Source organism: Rhinatrema bivittatum, chromosome 3 (genome assembly GCF_901001135.1).
Source record: "Rhinatrema bivittatum chromosome 3, aRhiBiv1.1, whole genome shotgun sequence".
Lineage (NCBI taxonomy): Eukaryota > Metazoa > Chordata > Amphibia > Gymnophiona > Rhinatrematidae > Rhinatrema > Rhinatrema bivittatum.
Window position 1 is genome coordinate 453,321,341 of NC_042617.1, and position 23,535 is coordinate 453,344,875.

Here is a 23,535-nt window from a genome sequence, read left to right on the forward strand (position 1 = left end):
CACGGCTGTGGGCAGCCGCCTACGCCACCGACCACTTTCTGCCTCCTTGGCTGTTCCTGACTCCTCCGCAGACCTCCTCAGCTCCTGGCAGGTCTCCCACGTGGGCCGCAGGGCCGCAGGGAGATGCTGTCGTCCGGCCTCCTGCGGGCCCTGGCTTAGGCTCGTGCACCTCCCGTACCTTTAAAGGGGCCGCAGTGAGAAACTAGCCTGCGGCCCTGGATGATGACGTCATCGGGCCCTGCTATTTAAGGCATGGCCCTGCCACTAGTTTCCTGCCTTGGCAACAGGTCTTCATGCTTGTTCGTGTGCTAGTTGCCCAACATTCCTGGTTCCTGATCCTGACTCTATTCCTGGTTCCTGCTCCTGACCCATATCCTGGTCCCTTCTTGTCTCGTTGGATTGATTCCCTGGCTTTGACCCTTCCTACGTTGGACTATGCTCTGGACTAATTCCTTGGCTTGACCCTTGCTCTGCTCTGACTCTGTACCTTGTCTTGCTCAGCTGCCTGCCCTGACACCAGCTTGCCTTGACTACGCCTTGATCTGTACCTGGACTTGGCCTTTTGGCTTCGGCCTCTACTACCTGGGTGTCCCTTGTCTATGCCCTGTTTCTATTGGTGCCCAGGTCTCTGGATCCCTGCCTCATCCGGACCTACATTGGCTCCGTGATACCTCTACTGGTTCCCGGCAACCCTTGCACCTCATCTACTGGGAGTCATCACGTGGAGGCCCGCCTAAGACCAGCCAGCCCCGCCACCCAATGGCTCAACCTGCGGGGAATGAGGGCTGGTATTGGCGAAGCTCCAGTTGGCCTCCGTCTCCTAGTCAGCTCCAACTCCCAACGGTGGGGACCTGTGGGGCTTGCCCTACGGGTAGCGTCAACACCACCTCGGGCCAAGGGTCCACCACCAGTGCAACACCTTCCCTCAGAGATGACTGAGTGTGGATAAAAGAGGAGAAGGATGTGAAACTTGGAAAGTTTGCCTCCCCTCTCTTGGACCTTAAAATAGCATAAGAATGTAATAATTGCCATACTGAGTCAGACTGAGGATACATCAAGCCTAGTATTCTGTTTCTAGCAGTGACCAAGCCAGTTCACAAGTACCTGGCAAGATCCTAAATAGATCCCATTCTGTTGTTGCGCAGTGATAAATAATGGTTATTCCCTAGGACGAGCGTGCACGCACCTGTATTTGTGTGTATATGGGCATGAGCTCACAGGCACTGAAATTCTAAATCATGCAAGTGCTCATGTATTATATAAAATATGCCTAGTACGCATATGTGTGACCCTAAATTTAAGCAGTTGCACTAGGAAACATTCACGTAAGTTTCCTTAGGACTTGTCGGCTTTTACAAGCACAAGTGAGCACATTTTAAAATATGCACGCATGAAGGAAATTACCAATTTGACCAAGTTGTCCACCAGTTTGCCCAGTCTAACTCTAGGTCATCAAGACCCTTCCAGTTCTTAAGCCTTCACTGCCCCCAGTTTACCCTTATCCCTCACCCAGTTAGTTTTTGGCTATAATGAATTTTATTCAGACTTAAACCTGATCAAAAGCAGAAGTAAATATGCACAGATAACAGCCCTACATATGCTGCATTTGCCATTTTTTAAATTAGAATTTATGCGTCTAAATGTTGGCCCTGTCCTGGAATGCCCCTGACCCACCCCTTTTATACCCACATTCTGTTGCTCGCACACAAGCATATACACATGTCATTTGCGCCTATTAAAATAACAGTTGTGTACGTTCAGCCCATATATTCACATATATGGGCCTTTTTACGCAAGCAATTTTAAAAATGGTTTATGGACTTCTCCTTCAGGAACTTGTCCAAACCTTTTTTAAACCTGGCTACGTTAACTGCCTTAACTACATCCTCCAGCAATGAATTCTAGAGCTTAAGGACCGGATTTTATAAATTAGCGCGATCACGTACTTTTGTTCGCGCACCAGGCGCGAACAAGAGTACGTGGGATTTTAATAGATACGCGCATAGTCGCGAGTATCCATTAAAATCCGGGGTCGGCGCGCGCAAGGCTGCCCAAAATCGGCAGTCTGTGCGGGCCAAGCCGCGCAGCCTGCCTCCGTTCCCTCCGAGGCCGCTCCGAAATCGGAGCAGCCTCGGAGGGAACTTTCCTTCCACCCCCCCGCACCTTCCCTTCCCTTCCCCTACCTAACCCACCCCCCCCGGCCCTATCTAAACCCCCCTAACTTTGCACGCGCTGGCCGGCTGCCCCGCTCCGAGTTCCGGTCCCGGGGGCTGGTCCGGAGGCTGTGGCCACGCCCCCGGAACACCCCCGGGCCAAAACTATGCCCACGGTGCTGCCCCCGAAACGCCGCGTCACGCACAACACGCCCCCAAAACGCCACGTCACTGCCGGCACACCCCCCGACACGCCCCCGGCACGCCCCTCCATGCAAGCCCCGGGATTTACCTGCGTCCTGGGGCTTGCGCTCAGCGCGCGCAGGGGGAGTTTGGGGTAGGTTTTCGGGGGGTATGCGCGTATCCTACGTATATGTGCCCGGCGTGCCTGCCTCGCACAAAATGGCGCCGATAGCCTCTGACCTATGTCACAGGGGCTACCGGTGCCATTGGTCAGCCCCTGTCACATGGCCATCAGCACCATCTTGTGCTCCTGCCATGTGACAGGAGGTGACCAATGGCACCGGTAGCCCCTGTGACATAGTATGGTCAAAGGCTATCGGCGTCATTCAGTAAACCAAAATATCGGCCTGTGTGTTATTACTGGCTAGGTTTGGGATAATTTTCATCAGGGAGTAGAAAATTGCCCCCAATACCCATTTCAGGTCATAAAATTATAACAGTAGCTTTTCAGGTTTTTTTCGACTGTTCATCCTCAAGAGGTCACAAATAATTTTGATGAATCTAGTCCTTTGACTTTTGGATAGCCTTGTTGAAGCTCAGTTCCCATCATATTCTATCATTCTGACAGACACTGAGTTTTAAACATTTCAACACATTTAAAACTTTAAATGCTAAAAGCCATTTTTTATAAAACCCCCAAAGTAGTTCCCAGTTGGAATGAATGTCTTCAGCTTGACAAAGACGTTAGCATCATTTCAGTGCAGGATTGGCACGTAATTAACCCCCTGATATATTGGGAGTTGAGATTTCCTGATTTATGTCATATTGCTGCATATTAGCAACAGAGTGTGCCGCAAACACTGGAGCCAAGAGACTAAAGTGCTTCTACCACAGGAAGTTTGATTGTTCAGAGTTTACTGTTGGGTTCAAATTGAAGAATTCCTGTTGAAACGTAAATGTTGTAATTCCAGAGGCCTTCAATGCTTGATAACCTTGAAGGCAGTTGAAACTATAAACCTGTTAGTGCTACTGGATACGAAATCTCTGTGGTTCATATGACACATTGCCTTAAACTGTAAATGTAACAATAATGCTGACACCACATAGACGACTATATTCAAAGGGTTTGTCTGAGTAACATTTGGAGTTAGACAGACACACTCCAACATTTTATATTCCCTCCTTTCCCTGTTCACCAGCTAAATTTTGTCCAGGCAAACTGCTGCCTGGACAAAATATACCCAGATAAAAAGAGGCAGCATTGGGCATATTTCTGGGTTACAGTTTTATTTTACCAAGGCAGTTTGCCCAGACTCCATCCCCGGGACTGCCTCTCTTCTTTGTATGTAAAAGCATGCACATACAGTGTGTATGCATATCATTTTAAGCATGTATGACTCGCACAATTTTCTGAAGGACTATTTCTGCAGGTAAAGCACTCCTTTACCTGCAGAAATCCCTTTGAGGTAAGTATAAATAAAACAACAGAGGTAAACATATTTTGGATGAAAGGACATTCTAGATCAGGAGTCCCCAACCTCATCCTAGAGCAGCATATCTGCAGCAAGATATCCGCAATGAATATGCATTAGATAGATTTGCATACAATAAGCCCAATTGTAAGCAAACCTAACTAATTGATATTTATTATAAATAATTCTGAAAACCAGAGAGTCTAGATTCTTCAAGGGATTGGGTTGGGAACCCCTGTTCTAGAGCAAGTGGTTTTGACATGAGACTAGAAGGGGATAAACTTGGGAGCATCATTAATACTGACCATTCTGCAATAATGTTTTATACTATTCTACTCTCACTAACACTTTATATCCACTTTTATACATTGTTTTTCTTAGGTTATTCTAACATCCTGATCTAGAAACATTGCATTTTTCTTGCCTTACAGTAAGTCTTTTGAGTTCCTAGTATTCTGGTGATATGCTATGACAAGTAAAAGAGAAATATATTTTTCCATAGGGTTCTGATACCCCCGTGTGCATCGCACCTGCTCAATATGTTTGTGCTCCAGATAGCAAGCACACCTTCCTGGCTGCACCTGCTCAGTTGCTGCTTGAAAAGTACCTTCAGTACAACAGCCATCGCTTCTTTCCTCTCTCACTAAAGAACTACAGCTGTCCTGTTCTGTCAGTGGATTGCTACCTTAACTTGGGACCACAGGTACAAAGCTCAGTATGAAAGAATGGACTAGAGTGTGTTGACCTCTTAGGGACACATTGCTAGAGAAAGAATTGGTTGGTATTACTTTGAAGAAAATTGTAAAATTGTCATAATGTTCATGATCCAGTACAGTGTGAGCCTAAGCTATCAGCTACGGTGATGATGTGAGTTGCCACAGCTGACAATGAACTATTCAATGGCAATTCTAAGTATAGCAGAATGTCTGCTGGAATAGTATATGTTCTTATTGTAGTGACTGAAATGTTTTAATATGATTAATTACAAAGGGCCATATGTACTAAACATATTTTACTATAGACACAGAGAGGATAATTTTATAACCATGTGTGGTTGGGTAGAGTTTGCAAATACCTTTTAACACACAGAGGGGCGGATTTTTGCATAGGCCCGGCGTCGCGTGCAAAGCCCCAGGACGCGCGTATGTCCCGGGGCTTTGTGAAAGGGGCGGGGGCGGGACCGAGGCCTCCGTACAGCGGCCGTGCCAAGGGATCGCATGCCGGCATCCGGCCAGCGCGCATGTTATAAAATCAGGCATACATTGTGCATGCCGGGTAGCGCACCCAAATGTAGGCCGCGCGCGTAGGTTTAAAAATCTGCCCCAGACTTTACCCCAAACCAAACTTACATAAGTTCACTTTGAAAATTAGCAGGTTATTGACCCTGACTGCATGCAGAAGAACTTACACAAAGTTACAGCTCCTATTCAGAGGGCATAACTTGTGCAGATAAACCTATGTGCATACTTTTTAAAATAAAAGATTATGTATGTAATTTACAACTCCAGCCCTCATAGCGCGTCTCACCAGTTTGCATACAATTATGTTTGTAATTGGCTTACATAATGAACATGCACTGATCCCCAGGCTATTATATAATAGCCTTTTACTTGCTTAAATACATTTTTATGTGCATAAATGTCTTTCAGAATTCTATGGGGCTGCAGTATTCAGAGAACCTTTTAGGAAACTTTACTACTTTCTTGTCTGTCTACAACTCTCTAGGTCAGAGATGGAAGTTGCTATATTTAGGGATGAAATAGTATGGGTTCAAAGACTCAACCAGGGAATGCTTAATCCATCACAGCAGCCATGCAAAAGTAGGAATACATAAAGGGATAACTGCTTAACATAGTAACATAGAACATTGATGGCAGAAAAAGGCCATATGGCCCATGTAGTCTGCCCATCTGCCCAATTAATTTAGCTTTATAAATCCCATCACTCCCTTAGAGATCTCCTGTATTTATCCCATGCTTTCTTGAATTCAGAAACTGTTCAGATGGCTTACGCTAAAATTTCAGCACTACATTGCTTCCCCCAACCTAATTAGGTCTTCTGGAACACCAAGATTTTGATTATATATATATATATATATATATATATATATATATATATATATATATAGCTACTTATGAAAAGAGGTAGCTATATATTTAACTGTTCGGTGGGAGTAGATTTTCACCCTGATGAATCTAGCTGGCTAACTCCTTAGTTGGTCTTTTTCTGCTGTCATCTACTATGTTTCTCCAAGGACAAGTAGGATAGTAGTCTTCACACGTGGGTGACTTCATTCAATGGAATCCAGGATGGACCTTTTCACTATGCCTCACTGAGCATGCCCATGCATACTAACATAACAAGTATCCACATAGGGGCCTCTTCAATCTTTCTTTTTTCTGTGGAGTTTCCAGTCATACAGGTCGATCCAGTAACGTGCAGTTAAAGATTGCCCGTCTGTAACGTGCTGGGAGCGCACAATACAGACGAGTAAGGCCATCCAGCCATACAGTCTCCAGTTTCACGCGTCCTTAGCGCTTCCTAAAATAAACACCTAACCCTTTCCGCACCCAGCATGTAAATGAACGAAAAAGCTGTATAATGAAGGAATTAGCTATTCCCCTCCGATACTGTAACGGGCGCTGATATTATCTCCTTAGGAACGCGCTGTTTTGCCGCGGCCTTAACCTGTTAGTTTACCGCCTCCCCCTAGTAGGAGTTAGGACTGTGTAACAAATCCATTGACACCGCTTAAGATACTCAAACACAATAAAACAATAAGCCTGGCACCTTCCTTGATGTAGTACGTCCCGGATGCCCCCCCCCCTCCCCAGCGTGCCCGCCACTACCCCTTTCATCAGCTGCATCCACCCATTATGCCCCTCACGGGCATGTCCCGCTTCACAGAGCGCTCCCACTCAAATCCGTTCATGGGTATATACCCTTTTGCCCCCCTCACAGCGCCATGCTACCACTGCGACCCGGAGGAGGTGAGGCACAGCGGCGAAGACAGACGGGAGAGGAGAAAAAGCAGAGCCGAGCAAAGCAAAAGCGTGCAGCAAGCCGGCGAAATAGACCTGCGAGCAGAGGCAATAGCAGCGGTTCGGTAAGCCTGGCACCCTCCTTGATGTAGTACGTCCCGGATGCCCCCCCCTCCCCAGCGCGCCCGCCACTACCCCTTTCATCAGCTGCATCAACTGCGACCCGGCAGTCCCGTGAGGCCTACAAAAAAAAAAATCCCCGGCTCCCGCGCCCCCGCACTGGCCCGCCGACTCTACCCCCCCCCCCCCCCCCCCGATCGGGCAGATAGGCGGCGGCGACGAAAACCAAAGCAATTTATTTTTTTTTCAAAAAGCGACATCACACATTGCATAAATAATTTCTCCAGCCTTAAAGCGACTTACTTTTGGGATCTGTCAAGATCCCAAAAGTAAGTCGCAAAAGTAACTTACTTTTCTGAAGCCATCAGGAACATGATCTTAGCTCCTCCGGACGAAGACGAAGATGGCCGCCTGCACGGGGAAAGCGTGCAATTGGCCGCTGAAGACGTGACCTCACGTCTTCAGCGGCCAATTGCACGCTTTCCCCCGTGCAGGCGGCCATCTTCGTCTTGAGCTACGATCGTGATGGCTTCAGAAAAGTAAGTTACTTTTGCGACTTACTTGACAGATCCCAAAAGTAAGTCGCTTTAAGGCTGGAGAAATTATTTTATGCAATGTGTGATGTTGCTTTTTGAAAAAAAAAAAATTGCTTTGGTTTTCGTCGCCGCCGCCTACCTGCCCGATCGGGAGGGGGGGGGGGGTTAGAGTCGGCGGGCCAGTGCGGGGGCGCGGGAGCCGGGGATTTTTTTTTTTGTAGGCCTCACGGGACTGCCGGGTCGCAGTGGATGCAGCTGATGAAAGGGGTAGTGGTGGGCGCGCTGGGGAGGGGGGGGGCATCCGGGACGTACTACATCAAGGAGGGTGCCAGGCTTACCGAACCGCTGCTATTGCCTCTGCTCGCAGGTCTATTTCGCCGGCTTGCTGCACGCTTTTGCTTTGCTCGGCTCTGCTTTTTCTCCTCTCCCGTCTGTCTTCGCCGCTGTGCCTCACCTCCTCCCGGAGCAAGGCTGCTTTCGCGCCCTGCTCCGGGAGGAGAGACACAGCGACGAAGCAACAAAGACTTTTCGTGTTTTTTTACACTTCCTGGTTCCTGTCATTCCAAATGCCATTTGAAATGACATTTGAAATGACAAGTACCGTCGCACCCTGGTTACTGTATAGGCGCTGTATTAAGCGCCTATACAGTAAAATGGGTTACGCGGCCATAACCCTTCCCTACCGCTTTAAAGCCGCGGCATGCATTTGCATGCGATTAGAGGAGAGTATCGGGGAGTTAGTGAAGAGAACTGTGGGTGCGGGGAGGAAGGGTGCGCCTGACACTGCCGCACTGTTTCTACCGCGGCCTTACTGGATCGACCTGATAGTTTGCCTCACTTCTCCTGCTTTAGACCTCTTTTTCTTGAAAGCAGGATCATTCGTTGCAGGGCTCTGCGGTTGTGTTCCTGTTTTCTCACATGATAGTTTGCTTAGCTAGGGTTTTGAGCTTGTTAGAAGAAGGAACACGACTGCGGGGCACTGTGACAAATGATCCTGCTTTCAAAAACTATAAAAAAAGGCCTAAAGCAGAAGTGAGGCAAAAAGAGGAAGTGAGAAAAAAGCAGAAGTGAGGCAAAAGCTCACAGAAGCTCACAAGTAATCTCATTCTGGGTTTCCTGGGCTGGCAGCTCATGTTTCATAGCTGCATTGTCCTCTTTTTTTTCCTTGCTGCAGTTCACTTAAATGGTAGCATGCTGTTTAACCTTCTCTCCCTTGGGAGGGGGAGATCTCATTCATATTTATTTACTATAAAATTTCTTTATAAAAAAAAAAGGAGGAGGAGGATTTTATGACCAGTGATTGAAATAAGTGCAGATAACCATGTGGAATTCTCCATCTTCTGAGGTCTTTTTCTCCAAAAAATTAAAATTAAAAATCAGAAATGAAAGAAAAAAGATAAAAATTGAGTATAGTTAAAAATGAAAATAATAGTGAAGTAGAAATAATGTTAGATGTTAAAGAAATAGTTTCTTTGATAAGATATTTTTATTAATAATCCCTTTATGCAATTTAATATTGACCAATAGCAAAGCTTTCATTTTTAGTGTTTCTGTGGAAAATGGCCTGGCAAATAGATTGAACCAAATCCTGCTACCATACAAATGGTTAGTGGACCAGGTTGTGGCAAACCAGATTTTCTACCACTGTGGAAACTTGGTGATGGATTTGTTTAAGTTCCCTCTAAACAGGAAGGCTCGGCTCTTCTGTTCAATAAAATGGGTATAGGGGAAACTAGCCTCAGACACTTTCACCCTGAATTGGGGAAGACGGCTTCTGTACACATATCCTGTTGAATCTAAGAGAAGCACAAGAGAGGGGCGGAGTGGAAAGCACACACATATAGATAAATCGCAATAGAAAAATGTGTGGCAAAAATTATACTGAACAATAACAGTTCACCAAAAAGAATTTCTTGTTGGTGAACATTTAGCGGCCACCACTTAGCCATATAAGTCCCTTATATGGTTGCAAAGTTAGCCGCATAAGTTGTGGGCAGGCAGTGGGCAGATTGGGGCAGAGCGAGTTAGCCATTCAACTTATGCAGTTAACTGCTAATATTTGGACTTAGCTGCATAAGTTATATGGCTAAGCTAGCCTTGCTGTAGAGCAGGTCCAAACTTAGCCAGTTAGACTTTACACATTATCGCCGGCAGTAGCGTCGGAAATAACTACACCTTTTGCAGGGGTGCTATGGGGGTGATAGTGTGCGCCACGGCCTCAACCGCGGCGGGCATAAACGCACCGTTGTGATGCGGCCAGTTGCACACTATCACCACCCCACTCCTTTTCTGGTCACAGCTCTTCATTCCGCTATATTTATAGTGGAATGAAAAATCTAGGCCTTAGTCGGATAAGTTCTAACTAGCTAAGTTACTTAACTGGCCAAATTACAATATTGACCCCTATGGGAATAGGATAGAAAGCTGTTAACTGGGTAAAGAACTGGTAAAGCAACATAATTCACATAAAGTCAATGGAGTTCACTCTGGTTAAGTTAAAGTGATCAGTGGGGTGCCTCAGGAATCAGTGTTAGGGTAGTTCTTTTCAGCACTGCAACACTGCAGAGGCATTTGATGGTAAAATATGCTTGTTTGTAGATTAGTCCTGGGGGAATTCTGCACTAGTGTGGAGCGTAGAATTTGCCAAATTCTGTGCAGAAAATGGCAAAGATGGAGGAGACCCAGGGCATGCCGTAAGCTGAGCTTGTCCCATTCATGGCAAAGATGAAGGCCCTGGCATGCCGTGAGCAGAGTTTATCCTGCTTATGGTGAAAATGAAGGCTCTGGCATGCCACAAGGTGAGCTCATCCTGCCCGCAGCGAAGATGAAGCCCGGCATGTCGCAAATGGAGCAAGACCTGCTCACGTTAAAGATGAAGGCCTGAGCGTGCCACAAGTGGAGCTCATCCCACTCGCAGCAAAGATGAAGGCCCCAGCATGCCGGGAGCAGAACATGACCTGCTTGCGGCGAAGATGAAGGCACCAGTGAGAGTGAATGGGTGTAGAGGGATGTGTGTGTGTGTGTGTGTGTGTGTGCGTGTGTGTATGAGAAAGAGATTGTGAGCTGGGGGATGAGAGAGAGCATGTGTGAGGGTGCTTGGGGGGGGTGAGAGAAAATGTGTGAGGGTACTTGGGGGGAGAGAAAGAGCATGTGTGAGGGTGCTTGAGGGGGAGAGAGAACATGTGTGAGAATGCTTGAGAGGGGAGCGAGAGCATGTAGGAGGGTGCATGGGTATAAGTGCCAGAGAGAGGAAGACTATGTGAGGAGATTGTGAAGGAGTGTGTATGTGCATTAGAGATTGGGAATTGGTCTGTGTGAAAAAAGGATTATGTGTATGTGAGGGTAATTGTTTGTTTGTGAGAGAGGGAGCATGTGTGAAGGGATTGTGTATGGGTGTGTAAGAGAAAGGGAACCTGTGTGGGTGTGTATGCAAGAAGAGAGGGACCCTGTATGAGGGGATATGTGTGTGTGAGAGAGAGAGAGGGGGACGCTATAGGAGAGGATGTGTGTGTACAAGAGAGAGGGACCCTGTATGAGAGGATGTGTGTGTGAGAGAGAGTGAGGGAGCCTGTATGAGGGGCAGTACTGAGAGAGGGATCAAACTCTGGGAGTGGAGAAAGAGTGGAAGGAGTTGAGCCTAGAGGTGGAGGGGAGACATACTGGCAGGTGGAGGATTTGGGACCTGAGAGGGCAAAGTGAAAGGAGACTGGCCAGGGGGGTAGGGAGAGAGGGTGGAAGAGACACTTATAGTGAACTTCTAGGGAAATTCTGCTCAAAATATTTAAAATTCTGCATCTTTAAGTAATAACTTTTCTTTGTATTAATTTAAAATGTAATTACTTAAAGATTGTCATGTATATTGTGTTATTTTGACCAATATAAAGTATGCAGAATTTTAAGTTTTTGTGGGCATTATTTTAAATTGTTTATGCAGACTTACCCCAGGAATAGTAGATAAATACAAAAAATTTGCAACAGAGTAGATACACTGGAGGGGGTTAAAAAAATGGTGATGCAAAAAAGCTGAAAGAATCATGAAGGGTCTAGAAGCTGTCGAAAGATTTATTTATTTATTTATTTTAAGTTTTTCTATACCGGCATTCGCGATAAATATCGCATCATGTCGGTTTACAATTAACAAGTAGATAGGGAACAAAAGGCAGAGAATAACATTGATCTAAGTAATAATAATAATAATAATAGTAATAGTAGTAAAAACATTAAACAAGAGAAAACATTAAACAAGATGTATAAAAAAATGCATTTGGAGCACTAAAAATCACTAGCCACTAATCAATTAGGACAGGAACAGGCAACTGCCAAACAGGAAAGGGACTTGTATGTAATCATTGAAGATCTCATGAAGGTTCATATAATAAAGCTGCAGGGAAAGATAAAAACATGCTTGGATATATAAGGAGAGATCACCAGCAGGAAATAGCAGGTAATATTGATTCTTGATCACTAGTATGATGCAATCTTAAGAGCGGTGCCCAATTTTTGATATACCTCTATATGGACATTGAGTATTGAAAGAGTTCAGGGAGAGGCTGCCAAAATGGCAGAGGATTTGCAACTCAGATTCTAAATAGAGAGGTCTAAGGAAATCTAAATGTTCTTACTGGAAGAAAGAAGGGAAATGATGCATTATGATAGAGACATTAAAATATCTACTATGCTATCAATCAAGTATAAGAAGGCACCATTAGCTATGGAAAGATAAACTCAGGGATAAGGAGCCATGATATAAAGTTGATGTTGCGCCGGAGGTGGACCCTTGGTCCGAGGTGGGGTTGACGCTACCCGTAGGATGGATCCTACGGGTCCCCACCATCGGCAGGTGGAGTGGGCTGATGGACGTAGGCCGGCTGGCGCTTCACCAATATCAGCCCTCGTTCCCCGCGAGTTAAGCCTTTGTGTACCGGGGCCGGCTGGGCTTAGGTGGGCCTCCATATGTCATCGTCGATGGAAAGGCAGAGGGGTCAGCCCATAGGCAGCAACAATAGAATGGAGAAACCTGTACTGGACAAGACGGAGTCCTGGAGACCCGGGCGCCAATAGAACCAAAGTCAGACAGGGGGCGCCCGAGCAAGAACAGGCCAAAGCCTGAGTAGGCTAAGTCCAGGACGTAGACTGAAGAGGCGTCGTCGAGAAAGCTGGAGTCAGGGCCGGCGGCAATCAAGGAGCGGTGGCAAGGCAAGCCTGAGGTCTGGGCGAGGAGAGAGTCAATAGTGTAGTCAAGCAATGCAGATGTCCGGGCTAGGAGAGAGTCAGTGGTGTAGTCAGGTAATGCAGAGGTCCGGGCTTGGAGAGAGTCAATTACGTAGTCAGGCAATTCAGAGGTCCAGGCTTGGAGAGAGTCGATGGCTTAGTCAGGCAATGCAGAGGTCCGAGCTTGGAGAGAGTCAGTGGTGTAGTCAGGCAAAGCAGAGGTCGTGTCCGAGAAGGCAGTCCGACAAAGGGTTAGGAATCAGGAACGCAGGAGAACAGGAACAGGAGCTTGCGAGAATCAGGAACCAGGAACGCAGGAGAATCACTAGGAGGCAACGAATACACAACCAGCGTGGAGATCTGTTGCAAAGGCGATCACTGGAAGCCGAGCCTGGCCTTGAATACTGGGGCTTCAGCACGTCATCATCCAGGGCCGCGGCCAAGTTCCCGCGTGGGCCCTTCATAAGAAACAATGATGCGCGGCGCTGAACAGCAGCGTCTCTCCACAGGCCACGCGAAGAGGCCTGACACGGAGCACAGAGTTATGTAGCTGAAGCTGAGGCACCGGGGGCGGCCCGAGAACGGAGCCAGTGGCCTACCGCTGCCAGGGATGAGGAACTAGGCACTGGATTCGTCAGAGAGAGATGAAGGCGCCAGGCCGCGGGTCTGACACAGCCGGCACACACAATAGTTGAAGGAAAGGAGTCTTGGAGGAAATATAAAAGAGTGATATATCCCTGAAACAGCCTACCAGCAGAAGTGGTAGTATCCAGTTCTATGACAGGATTCATGCATCCTTAGGAAAGATGGTGGGCAGGTAAGAGGGGTGAGGTTGAGTAAAGAAATAAGATGTCTGAGTTTTGGGTTAGGTATGAAAACACATATGCCCATCTATTTAGAATCATAATAGACCAAAAGGGCAGAGCCATAGCCAGACAATTTGGCACATATGGCCAAGTGTAGAGGTGGACCCTCGCCCACTACACAACACCACACTACAAACTGGGAGCCTTTGTTAAATGTATGCTTTTTTATTTATTTTTTAATTAAAAAACAAATGTATTTATAATCCACAGAAGACACAAGTATGACCCTAGTCTCAAAAGTTTGACCCCTAGATCTATATGGATGTGATCCTTAACCTCTGCCAGAACTGTAGCGCAGGCCTTGCTCTCTGGACAGCACTATTAGAGCAGAGAGTAATCTTTCTTGGTTTAGGAAGAACTTAAAGACATATCTCTTTTCTCTAGCCTTCCCAGACTGAGTATTACTGATCTTGTAAAGCTATGGGGTTTTTTTCCCCAAGAGATGTATAGCAGTGTTGCTTTTTAGTTGTTTTGGCATGTTTGTTTTGTATTGCGTAAGGCTTTGTTATGCTTTATTGTGTATGTTGACTGTAATCTGTTGAGATTGGGGATCAGTAGAATAGAAATTGTGGAAATAAATAGATAAATAAATAAATGACCCTTAACCTTTATTTTTATTTAAGTTCTTTGATTGGGTGACTAAAGAGTTGGATTAGAGGAAAGAACTAGATGAAGAATACTCAGATTTCAGTAAGGTCTTTGACCCAGTTCCACACAGGTGACAAAAATAAACTGAGTGCCTGTGGTATGGGCCCTAAACTGTCTGATTGGTTAGAAACTAGTTGAGTGGAAGAAGACAAAGGATAGTGGTAAATGAAGAACACTCTGAGGAAAAGCATTACTAGTTGTGTGCCACAGAGATTGGCCTTTGGAACAGTCCTTTTCAGCATTTTCATAAGTGATGTTGTGAATATCTTCCATTAAATCTCTGTTTATTCCTTATGTCTGTGATGGAGGTCTGTATATTACACTAGTATGAAAAGATGCTCCATTCCCTCTTTTCAGAGTAACCCATAGTGCTTTCTCCCAACCTTGTAAGCCTTACAGTTCTGTTGCTTTACTATTACTTTTTATATTTACCACCACTTCTCCCTTTCTTCCTACCATTTTCTTCCTGAACAGATTGTAGCCCAGTATAATTATAGCCCAGTCATAATTTTTCTGTGTATCATATACCGGTGACAGCCACTACATCTAAGTCAGCCTCTTCCATGTCTGCCTCTAGATCCAAGACTTTATTTCCCATACTATGAGCATTAGTGTAGACAGCTTCCAGATGTTGCCCTTCTAACCTATTTCTATATAAGCATTAAATGTTTTACTTAACTGAGGTCTTTGTTCACCCATGTCCAATGATCCTAGTTTAAAGCCTCTTCAGTTGGTTTGCCAGACAGTCCTGTAAAATGCTATGCTGCTTCTTTGACAGGTGATTCCCATCTCTGCTTAGTAATCCTTGAAATATCATGCCATGGTCCAGGAAATTGAAACACTCTCATCGACACTATCTGCACATCTCCAGAATGCAAACTTCCCAGCCTGGGCCTTTATCCTTAATTAGGAATATTGAGCAGAATGCCACCTGAACATCTGTCTCCCAAAGCCACAAAGTCACTTTTGATACATTCTTTGTGGTACTTAGTAATATCATTCATGCCAACATGGGTTAGAGCTTGGACCCAGGTCTGAAGCAGCAACCCAGCCCAGAGGCCAAGTCCTGATGCCTGGACCTCAGTCTAGGCAGGAACCTGGACCAAGGCTCGACACCGTGATCCGGCCCGGAGGCCAGGCCCTGACTCCAGGCCCTTAGCCTAGGTGGAGCCCAGAACGAGGCCCACAACCATGACCCAGCTCAGAGGCTGGTTCCCGACACCAGGGCCACAGCCCGGACCTAAGCCCGATGTTGCGATCCAGCCCGGAGGCCAGGTCCCCAGGGCCTTGGCCCAGGCCTCACAGCTGCTTCCTCTTTGTCATCTTTTTCTCTTCTGACTCTGCCTGCTGGAGTTAATTAACTCCAACATATTGACGCCAGTGGACCACAACCATTTTGATGTTCAGCAATGTCTCATAAATCTGCTTCCTTTTTTTTAAGGGGTTAATAAACATGTGGATAAAAGTGAACCAGTAGATGTAGTGTATGTACTATGTAAACCGATAGGATGTGCAAACGGTTATGGTATATAAAAATGTTTAAATAAATAAAATAAATAAATAATATTTGGATTTTCAGAGGGAATTTGACAAAGTCCCTCATGAGAGGCTTCTAAGAACACTAAAAAGTCATGGAATAGGAGGCGATGTCCTTTCATGGATTACAAACTAGTTAAAAGACAGGAAACCGAGTAGGATTAATTATCATTTTTCTCAGTGGAAAAGGGTAAATAGTGGAGTGCCTCTGGGATCTGTACTTGGACTCATGCTTTTCAATATATTTATAAATGATCTGGAAAGGAATACGAAGTGTGAAGTAATCAAATCTGCAGATGATAAACAATTATTCAGAGTAGCTAAATCACAAGCGGATTGTGATAAATTGCAGGAGGACCTTGCGAGAATGGAAGATTTGGCATCCAAATGGCAGATGAAATTTAATCTGGACAAGTGCAAGGTGATGCATATAGGGAAAAATAACCCCTGCTGTAGTTACAAGATGTTAAGTTCCATTTTAGAAGCTACCACCCAGGAAAAAGATCTAAACGTCATAGTGGATAATACATTGAAATCATCTGCTCAGTGTGCTGCAGCAGTCAAACAAGCAAACAGAATATTAGGAATTATTAGGAAGGGAATGGGGAATAAAATGGAAAATGTCTTAATGCCTCTGTATCACTCCATGGCGAGACTGCACCTCGAGTAATGTGTGCAATTCTGGTCGCCAAATCTCAAACAAGATATAGTTGCACTGGAGAAGGCTGACCAAAATAATAAAGTGGATGGAATGACCCCGCAATGAGGAAAGGCTAAAGATGTTAGAGCTGTTCAGCTTGGAGAAGAGATGGCTGAGGGAGAATATGATAGAAGTGTATAAAATCATGAGAGGTCTAGAATGGTTAAATGTGAATCGGTTGTTTACTTTTTCAGATTATAGAAGGCTAGGGAATACTCCATGAAGTTAGCAAGTAGCACATTAAAACAAATTAGAGAAATTCTTTCTCACTCAACACACAATTAAGCTCTGGAATTTGTATTCAGAGGATGTGTTTAGTGCAGTTAGTGTAGCTGGGTTTAAAAAAGATTTCAATAAGTTCTTGGAGGAGAAGTACATTAACTGTTATTAATCAAGTTGACTTAGGGAATAGCCACTGCATTATTTTATTTTATTTATTTATTTGTTTTTATATACAAACATTCGATATGGCATATCACATCAGTATACAGATTAACTCATAGAATAATATGACAACGATGTCTTATTATTTTTACATAGTAACAGAGTAACTTATTTAACAATTTGGAACTCTCATTTGATATACATCGAGCGCTTGAAAGGAGTGTCTTGTTCTTCTTGAGAGGGTGATTAAATAACCATTGGTAGTTTAAACACTTGAATAAGGACTTGGTAATTGAAGTTATGTAAGGGACTAGAGTGAGGAGCAACTGACTGGGTGCTTAGCACGGATGCGCTACGAGTGGGTGGTGGGGAAGGGAGTGTGTTAACCAGGAGTAAGGGGTGGAGTAGGGTGAGTACATAGTGATCAGGTGGTGTCGTTAACACGCAAGTTGGAAGGCATTAGTAGCATGGGATCTACTTAATGTTTGGGTACTTGCCAGGTACTTGTAACCTGGATAGGCCACTGTTGGAAACAGGATGCTGGGCCTGTTAGACCCTTGGTCTGACCCAGTATGGCATCTTCTTATGTTCTTATGACCAAGGTTACATACATTAGACATAATCACTGCTCATTGAAGAGTATCTTTGCTGTGATGGTTGGGTGTTTCTTTTTAAATATTAAACTTATGCTTATAAGACTATATCCAATATAAGGACTACGTCTGTTATGTGGATTTTAGGAATTTTAGGACTTGTTTGTTGATTTTACTAATTTAGTCTTTTTAATGTTAATAGTATTATATATATTTATGGAGTTGTCCTGCATGTATTTTAGCTATTAATTATTGTTTTGTTTTAATATTGTAAGCCGCCTAGGGCAACAGCATAGATGATATATAAATAAACTTTATACTTATACTAACATTTTTTCATAACTGAAAATGAACCCTTGCAGAAAATTTAACATGTCAGGGACAGCACTTTAACAAGTACTTCCTGTTTATGCTGCATGGAATAAACATGATACATTCCAAATTAATTATGGGGAAGGAAATTTTGAAAGATGATTTCAGTGTGTAAAATGCTTTATACCCATTTAACTTGATTTGGGTTTTGTTTTGTTTTTGTAAACTGCCCAACCTTGGTTTGGTTAAAAGTGGAAGTATTGTCCTACAACACATGTACCCATTTTGCCAGGAGATGTTCCCCAGGGTGCGTATAGGTTGGGGGAGGAAAACACGTGTAAATTTCATATTCAAATCTATATGGTTTATTTTCCTGCAAATTTCTTCTTGTGCAAATATTGCGGCCACATAACCAAAGCAAAACTACGTGTGTTATTGTGTTTTAACCTTTGTTGCAATGCCTTCAGGTGAAAAATACAGGGGTCATTTGCACCGATGCAGGCAGTGTGATATTTCCCTCAGTACATAATGTATATTCATTAACAAAAACTGCATTTTAAGAAGCTTAGAGAGTTAAGAAATTCAGAGTTATGATTGCCCTGGCGCTGACATCTTAGTTTCCTGTTACATTGTCATTATATCGCATATTCCCTATATACATAACACACGGAATGTTAGAATTTTGTTCCTGTTTAGAAATAGAATGCATTAAAAGATTCTAGACTCCGGGCTAGAATGAAATACCCTGGGAGGATTCTTGACACGGACTTCAATCTGTTTTTAAAATATGCAGTGATATTTGAAACAGCAAGAATGTGGATAACATTGAACCTTGCCTCCACAATCTTCATAGCCAGTCTCAAATCCTGCTGATCAAGATTTACACTGGCTGTCTTTAAAACATTTTGCTCTATTTTATATGGTTCCATTAGTTTATCTATTCTCCTATATGTGTACAATAAAAACATGTTCTCTAACTATTCTATGAGAAGTCATACAAAAATATTTTTTTCAGGTATTTCTTAGTGAATCTCATCCACTTCTATCTGTTTGCAGGCAATTACTTACCATTTAGATCATCTTCATTTTGAAGCTTGCATAGCCAATTATAACATTGCTACTTACTCCTTAATAAAGTTTTCGTGACATATCATTTATGTATATTAATGCATTATGCTTAGTTTTTTGTTAGATATACTTATATTGTTTTTGACAGATACCCATGTATTGTTTCTTAAATCTTTATGTATGTATTTTAATTATGTGAACCGCCTAGACGGATAGATATCTATCCCATTGCGCAGTATATAAAACTTTTAAATAAATAAATAAAATAAAATATCTGGATATCTTCAAATCATAACAAACTGCTGCAATTTTTCATCCACTGAAGCAGTTTCAAGATTTTTACACTCATGTTAATAGAGCATCTATTCTCAAAAAAACAAACATAGTTTGTCCTCTGTTTCAGATTAGATGAGATGCCTCTCTAATTAACTTCAAATACAATGCCAGTCACCTCCATGAAATCATTTGAGATGAAATACTACCCAGTGGTAGTTTTTTTTCTATTAGCGGTCTGGGAATCCTTATCAATTTGGGCACCATACCTAACATGGTGATAGCATGTCCATGTTCCTTTTTCATAATTAGCAAAGAAAGTAGTGAAAAAGAGTACAGCTAATTTTCACAGTTTTATTATAAATATACAAAAATGTTTAATTCAAATATCAATATCTATTTAGGACATACAAATAACAGTGTGCAGCAACAAAACATGTATTAGTTAAAAACACCAAACCTCTCACACACACAAAGTCAAATCACACAGGATGTGCATTTGTTTCAAACAAATTCCAAAAATGCGACAAATAAGTCAAATTAATTTCATTTGGGGGGGCCCCAAAATGAATCGTGAACCCCCTAAATGAAACTAATCCTATTCGTTGAATTCGTTTGAAAACAAAACGCAACGGCCTAAGCCTAGACTTGAGGGTGGGGCCTCCCCAAGGTACAAACCGAGGCCCAAAGCAGGAGCCTCAGCCTATGTCCTAGCACGACACCGGCACCTCGAGCTAAGCCTAGACCTGAAGCCGGTGCCTCGACTAGGGCATAGGCCGTGGCCCAGGCTGGAGCCCACGCCTCACAGCTGCTCCCGTCATCCTCTTCTGACGCCATCCGCTGGGGTTGCACCAGACTTAATTATATTGATGTGCGCATGTGCGCGCGAATGCCGACTCGCACGTAAGTGGGAGAATTTTGGTAGATGCATGCGGTGACGCATTAGGGCCTATTTCCCTGTTCCCTCCCAGTTTGACCCAGTAAAGGAGCAGACTTCCTAAACCCCCTACCTAAGTTGCCCCCATTTTACCCTCCTAGCCCCGATCCCTAAAACCACGCTGACTACCCACTTATGTTTTATTTCTGTACTTACATGCAGTCCGTAGCAGAAGCAAGTTACACAATTGTAGGATCTTGGCGCGCACTTGTATGCGACACTGAATTCATGGTGCTGACCTGGCCTGCCCAGCCCCACCCATACCCCGCTCATGCCCCACCCCTTTTGCTCAAAACCTTTGTAATGTGCATACCAGGAGATGCGCGGCTGTGAGCCTTTTAAAATCCGCACGGCCCACACGCTTCCGAGTCACGCGCGCGCGTATCTCCCTGCTTGGCCACACATAGGGTTTTGAAAATCTACCTTTTAGTGTTAGACCTGTAGATTTACATATTGTCCCCCTTCCAGTCATCAGTTCAAATTTTATCATGTTATGATCACTATTGCCAAGTGACTCCATCTCCATTACCTCTCTCACCAAATCCTGCATTCTGCTAAGAATTGTATCTAAAATAGCTCCCTCTCTCATTGGTTCTTGAACCAATTGCTCCATGAAGCAGTTGTTTATTCCATCCAGGAACTTTCCATCTCTAGCATGTCCTGATGTTACATTTACCCAGTCAATATTGGGGTAATTGAAATCTCCCATTATTACTGCACTGTCAAATTGATTAGCTTCCCTGATTTCTCTTAGCATTTCATCATCTGTCTGATCATTTTGGCCAGGTGGATAGTAGTATACTCCTATCACTCTACTCTTACCCATCACACAGGGGATTTCTATTGTCCCGAGGCACCAGTCAGGGAGAATCCCCAGCTCAGCTGTCCACAAGTCAGACTCCCCAGGCAGTTTCACCCTGCAGGACTCCATGCACCACATTAAGGTTCTCTAGCTCTGTCCCACAGCAATGCAAGAAGAAAAAGAAGTTTGTATCCACCACACCTTTACAGTTCAAAAATGGAAAAAACTACACACGTTTCCAGAGCCCCTCAGTTCGTTGGGGGAAGCAAATGAGCTTAGCCTTCCGGCGTGAAGCCGCCCTGCTAAGCAGTAGCACAATACTCCCCTTCTCCCCTCAGTTGTGCTGCAGGCCACAGTCCTCCCAGTCCTTACAAAGAAAATACAAACCAGGCAAAAAAAATTAGAGTAATCCCACTTTCTCCATTTCCATGTCGATGCTAGTAGTTTCCACTGCAGGGACCTCCACTTCCATGACTTCCTCCTCCTCTGAGGAGCTTAGTTTTCTTTTAAACTCCAACATATCCCCAGTGCCTTCCTCCTCCGTCATCATGTGTTCAGGTGTGTGCATTCCCCAGGTGCCATTCTCAGGTGTGTAATCAAACCTCTCCCTTTCTCCCATTGGCTTATCCTTGGCTGAAAGCGCCTGGGAAACATAGTCTTCCCCTGATTCCCCTGTAGTCTCTGTTGTCTGGCTCTGCTCTGGGCTCTCCCTGAAGTGATCCGGTCCGGGTTTTTCCCCTTAGATACACTTTGCACCTCATCACACTATCCATATAAATTCTACTGAGCATTTTGTCTCTTGTATAATCTTTATTCTTCTGGACTCTATGTCCTCCTGGATTTAAGTGCCACACCCCACCAAGTTGATCCTCCCTATCATTGTGATAAAATTTTTAACTTGATATGGCACTGCCCCATTAGTTATCCTCCTTCCACCAGGTCTCTGAGATGTCAATTATGTCTATCTCATCATTTACTGCTATACACTCTTAACAATCCCATCTTACTTCTTAGACTCCTGGCATTGGCATACAGGCATTTAAGTGTGTTTTTTGTTTGTATTAACAATCTGCTTTTCAGTTGATAGGGATTATTTGGAATCCTTTATCTCAGGTGATTCTTTACTTATAGGCACATGGACTACATTTGCTTTTATTGGAACCTCTCTGTTGGGATGTCCTAACTCTCCTTTTTTATTAGTATCCTTCAAATATATCTTCCTCCAATCCATGCACTGCAGAGTAACTGTCGGCTTTCCCCTTGTTCTAGTTTAAAAGCTGCTCTATCTGGTTTTTTTTTTAAGTTAGCGTCAGCAGCCTGGTTCCACTCTGGCTAAGGTGGAGCCCATCCTTTCGGAAAAGTCTCCCCCTTCTCCAAAATGTTATCCAGTTCCTTACAAAACTGAATCCCTTTTCCCTGTACCATTATCTCATCCACGCATTGAGACTCCAGAACTCTGCCTGCCTCTGGGGACCTGCATATGGAACCGGGAGAATTTCAGAGAATGCCACCCTTGAAGTTCTGGATTTCAGCTTTCTACCCAAAATCATAAATTTTGCTTCCAGAACCTCCCTCCCACATTTTTCTATGTCGTTGGTGCCCACTTATACCATGACAGCTGACTCCTCCCCAGCACGGTCTAAAATCCTATCTAGCAGATCGATCCAGTAAAGTGCGGCCGCGTTTACCCCGCTCCTAACTCGCGTTCTACTCACTTTCCGGACGCGTTAGCCCTTCCTGCGATACACTATCCCCTTTAACCTACTCCTACCGCGTCCTAAAACCCCCAGGCAACCCCTTCCGCACGCGGCATGTATATTGCATGCAAACGATCGAATTAGCTATTCCCTACCATCCAGTAACGCGCGCCCCGATGATCCCTTTTTTACCCTGCCGTTTTGCCATGCGTTTAACCTGCTAACTTACCGCCTACCCCTACCCCTGCGTTAGAGGCAGGGGTAAGGGTAGGCGGCAAACTTTCCCCCAGCCCCCGCTCTCCTGCCCTGGCCGCGTCCATGGGTGCTGGTTTCCGGGGCAGCCCCAGTCCTCTCCCCTCCTCCCGAAGCAACAAAAGCAAAACAAATCGAAAAAAAAAGTTGCAAGAGAGAGAGGGGAGAGAGGACGGGCAATCCTATGCTCGGGATGGCCAGTCCCTCACCCCTCCTCCCGAGGCAAGGCGTGAAAAGCAGCCTTGCTCCGGGAGGAGGGGAGAGAAGACTGGCAGTGTGAAGCGACCAAGCGACTTACTTTTTTTTGCAGCCCTCCGGAGGAGACGGCCATCAGCAGAAATGGATCGCGGCTCCCCTCCCCTGCCTCCCAGCGAAGATGGACGCCTGCACGGGGGAAAGCGGCCCCTGTGCGTGCAATTGGCCGCTCAAGACGTGACGTCACATGCCGTGACGCCAAACGTCGTGACGTCACGTCTTGAGCAGCCAATTGCACGCACAGGGGCCGCTTTCCCCCGTGCAGGCGTCCATCTTCGCTGGGAGGCAGGGGAGGGGAGCCGCGATCCGTTTCTGCTGATGGCCGTTTCCTCCGGAGGGCTGCAAAAAAAAGTAAGTCGCTTGGTCACTTCACACTGCCAGTCCTCTCTCCCCTCCTCCCGGAGCAAGGCTGCTTTTCACGCCTTGCCTCGGGAGGAGGGGAGAGGGACTGGCCATCCCGAGCGTAGGATTGCCCGTCCTCTCTCCCCTCGCTCTTGCTACTTTTTTTTTCGCTTTACACTGCCAGTCCTGTCTCCCCTCCTCCCGGAGCAAGGCT

At 44.9% G+C, this 23,535-nt stretch overlaps 1 protein-coding gene across 1 annotated transcript in view; it reads left to right on the top strand.

The window, feature by feature from the left end:
• GREB1 (growth regulating estrogen receptor binding 1) overlaps positions 1-23,535 on the top strand; it is a 607,716-nt gene that overhangs the window by 557,946 nt on the left and 26,235 nt on the right. The window contains 1 exon segment of the mRNA XM_029595920.1: positions 4,311-4,511. Within this exon segment, the coding sequence (XP_029451780.1) occupies positions 4,311-4,511 (201 nt within the window).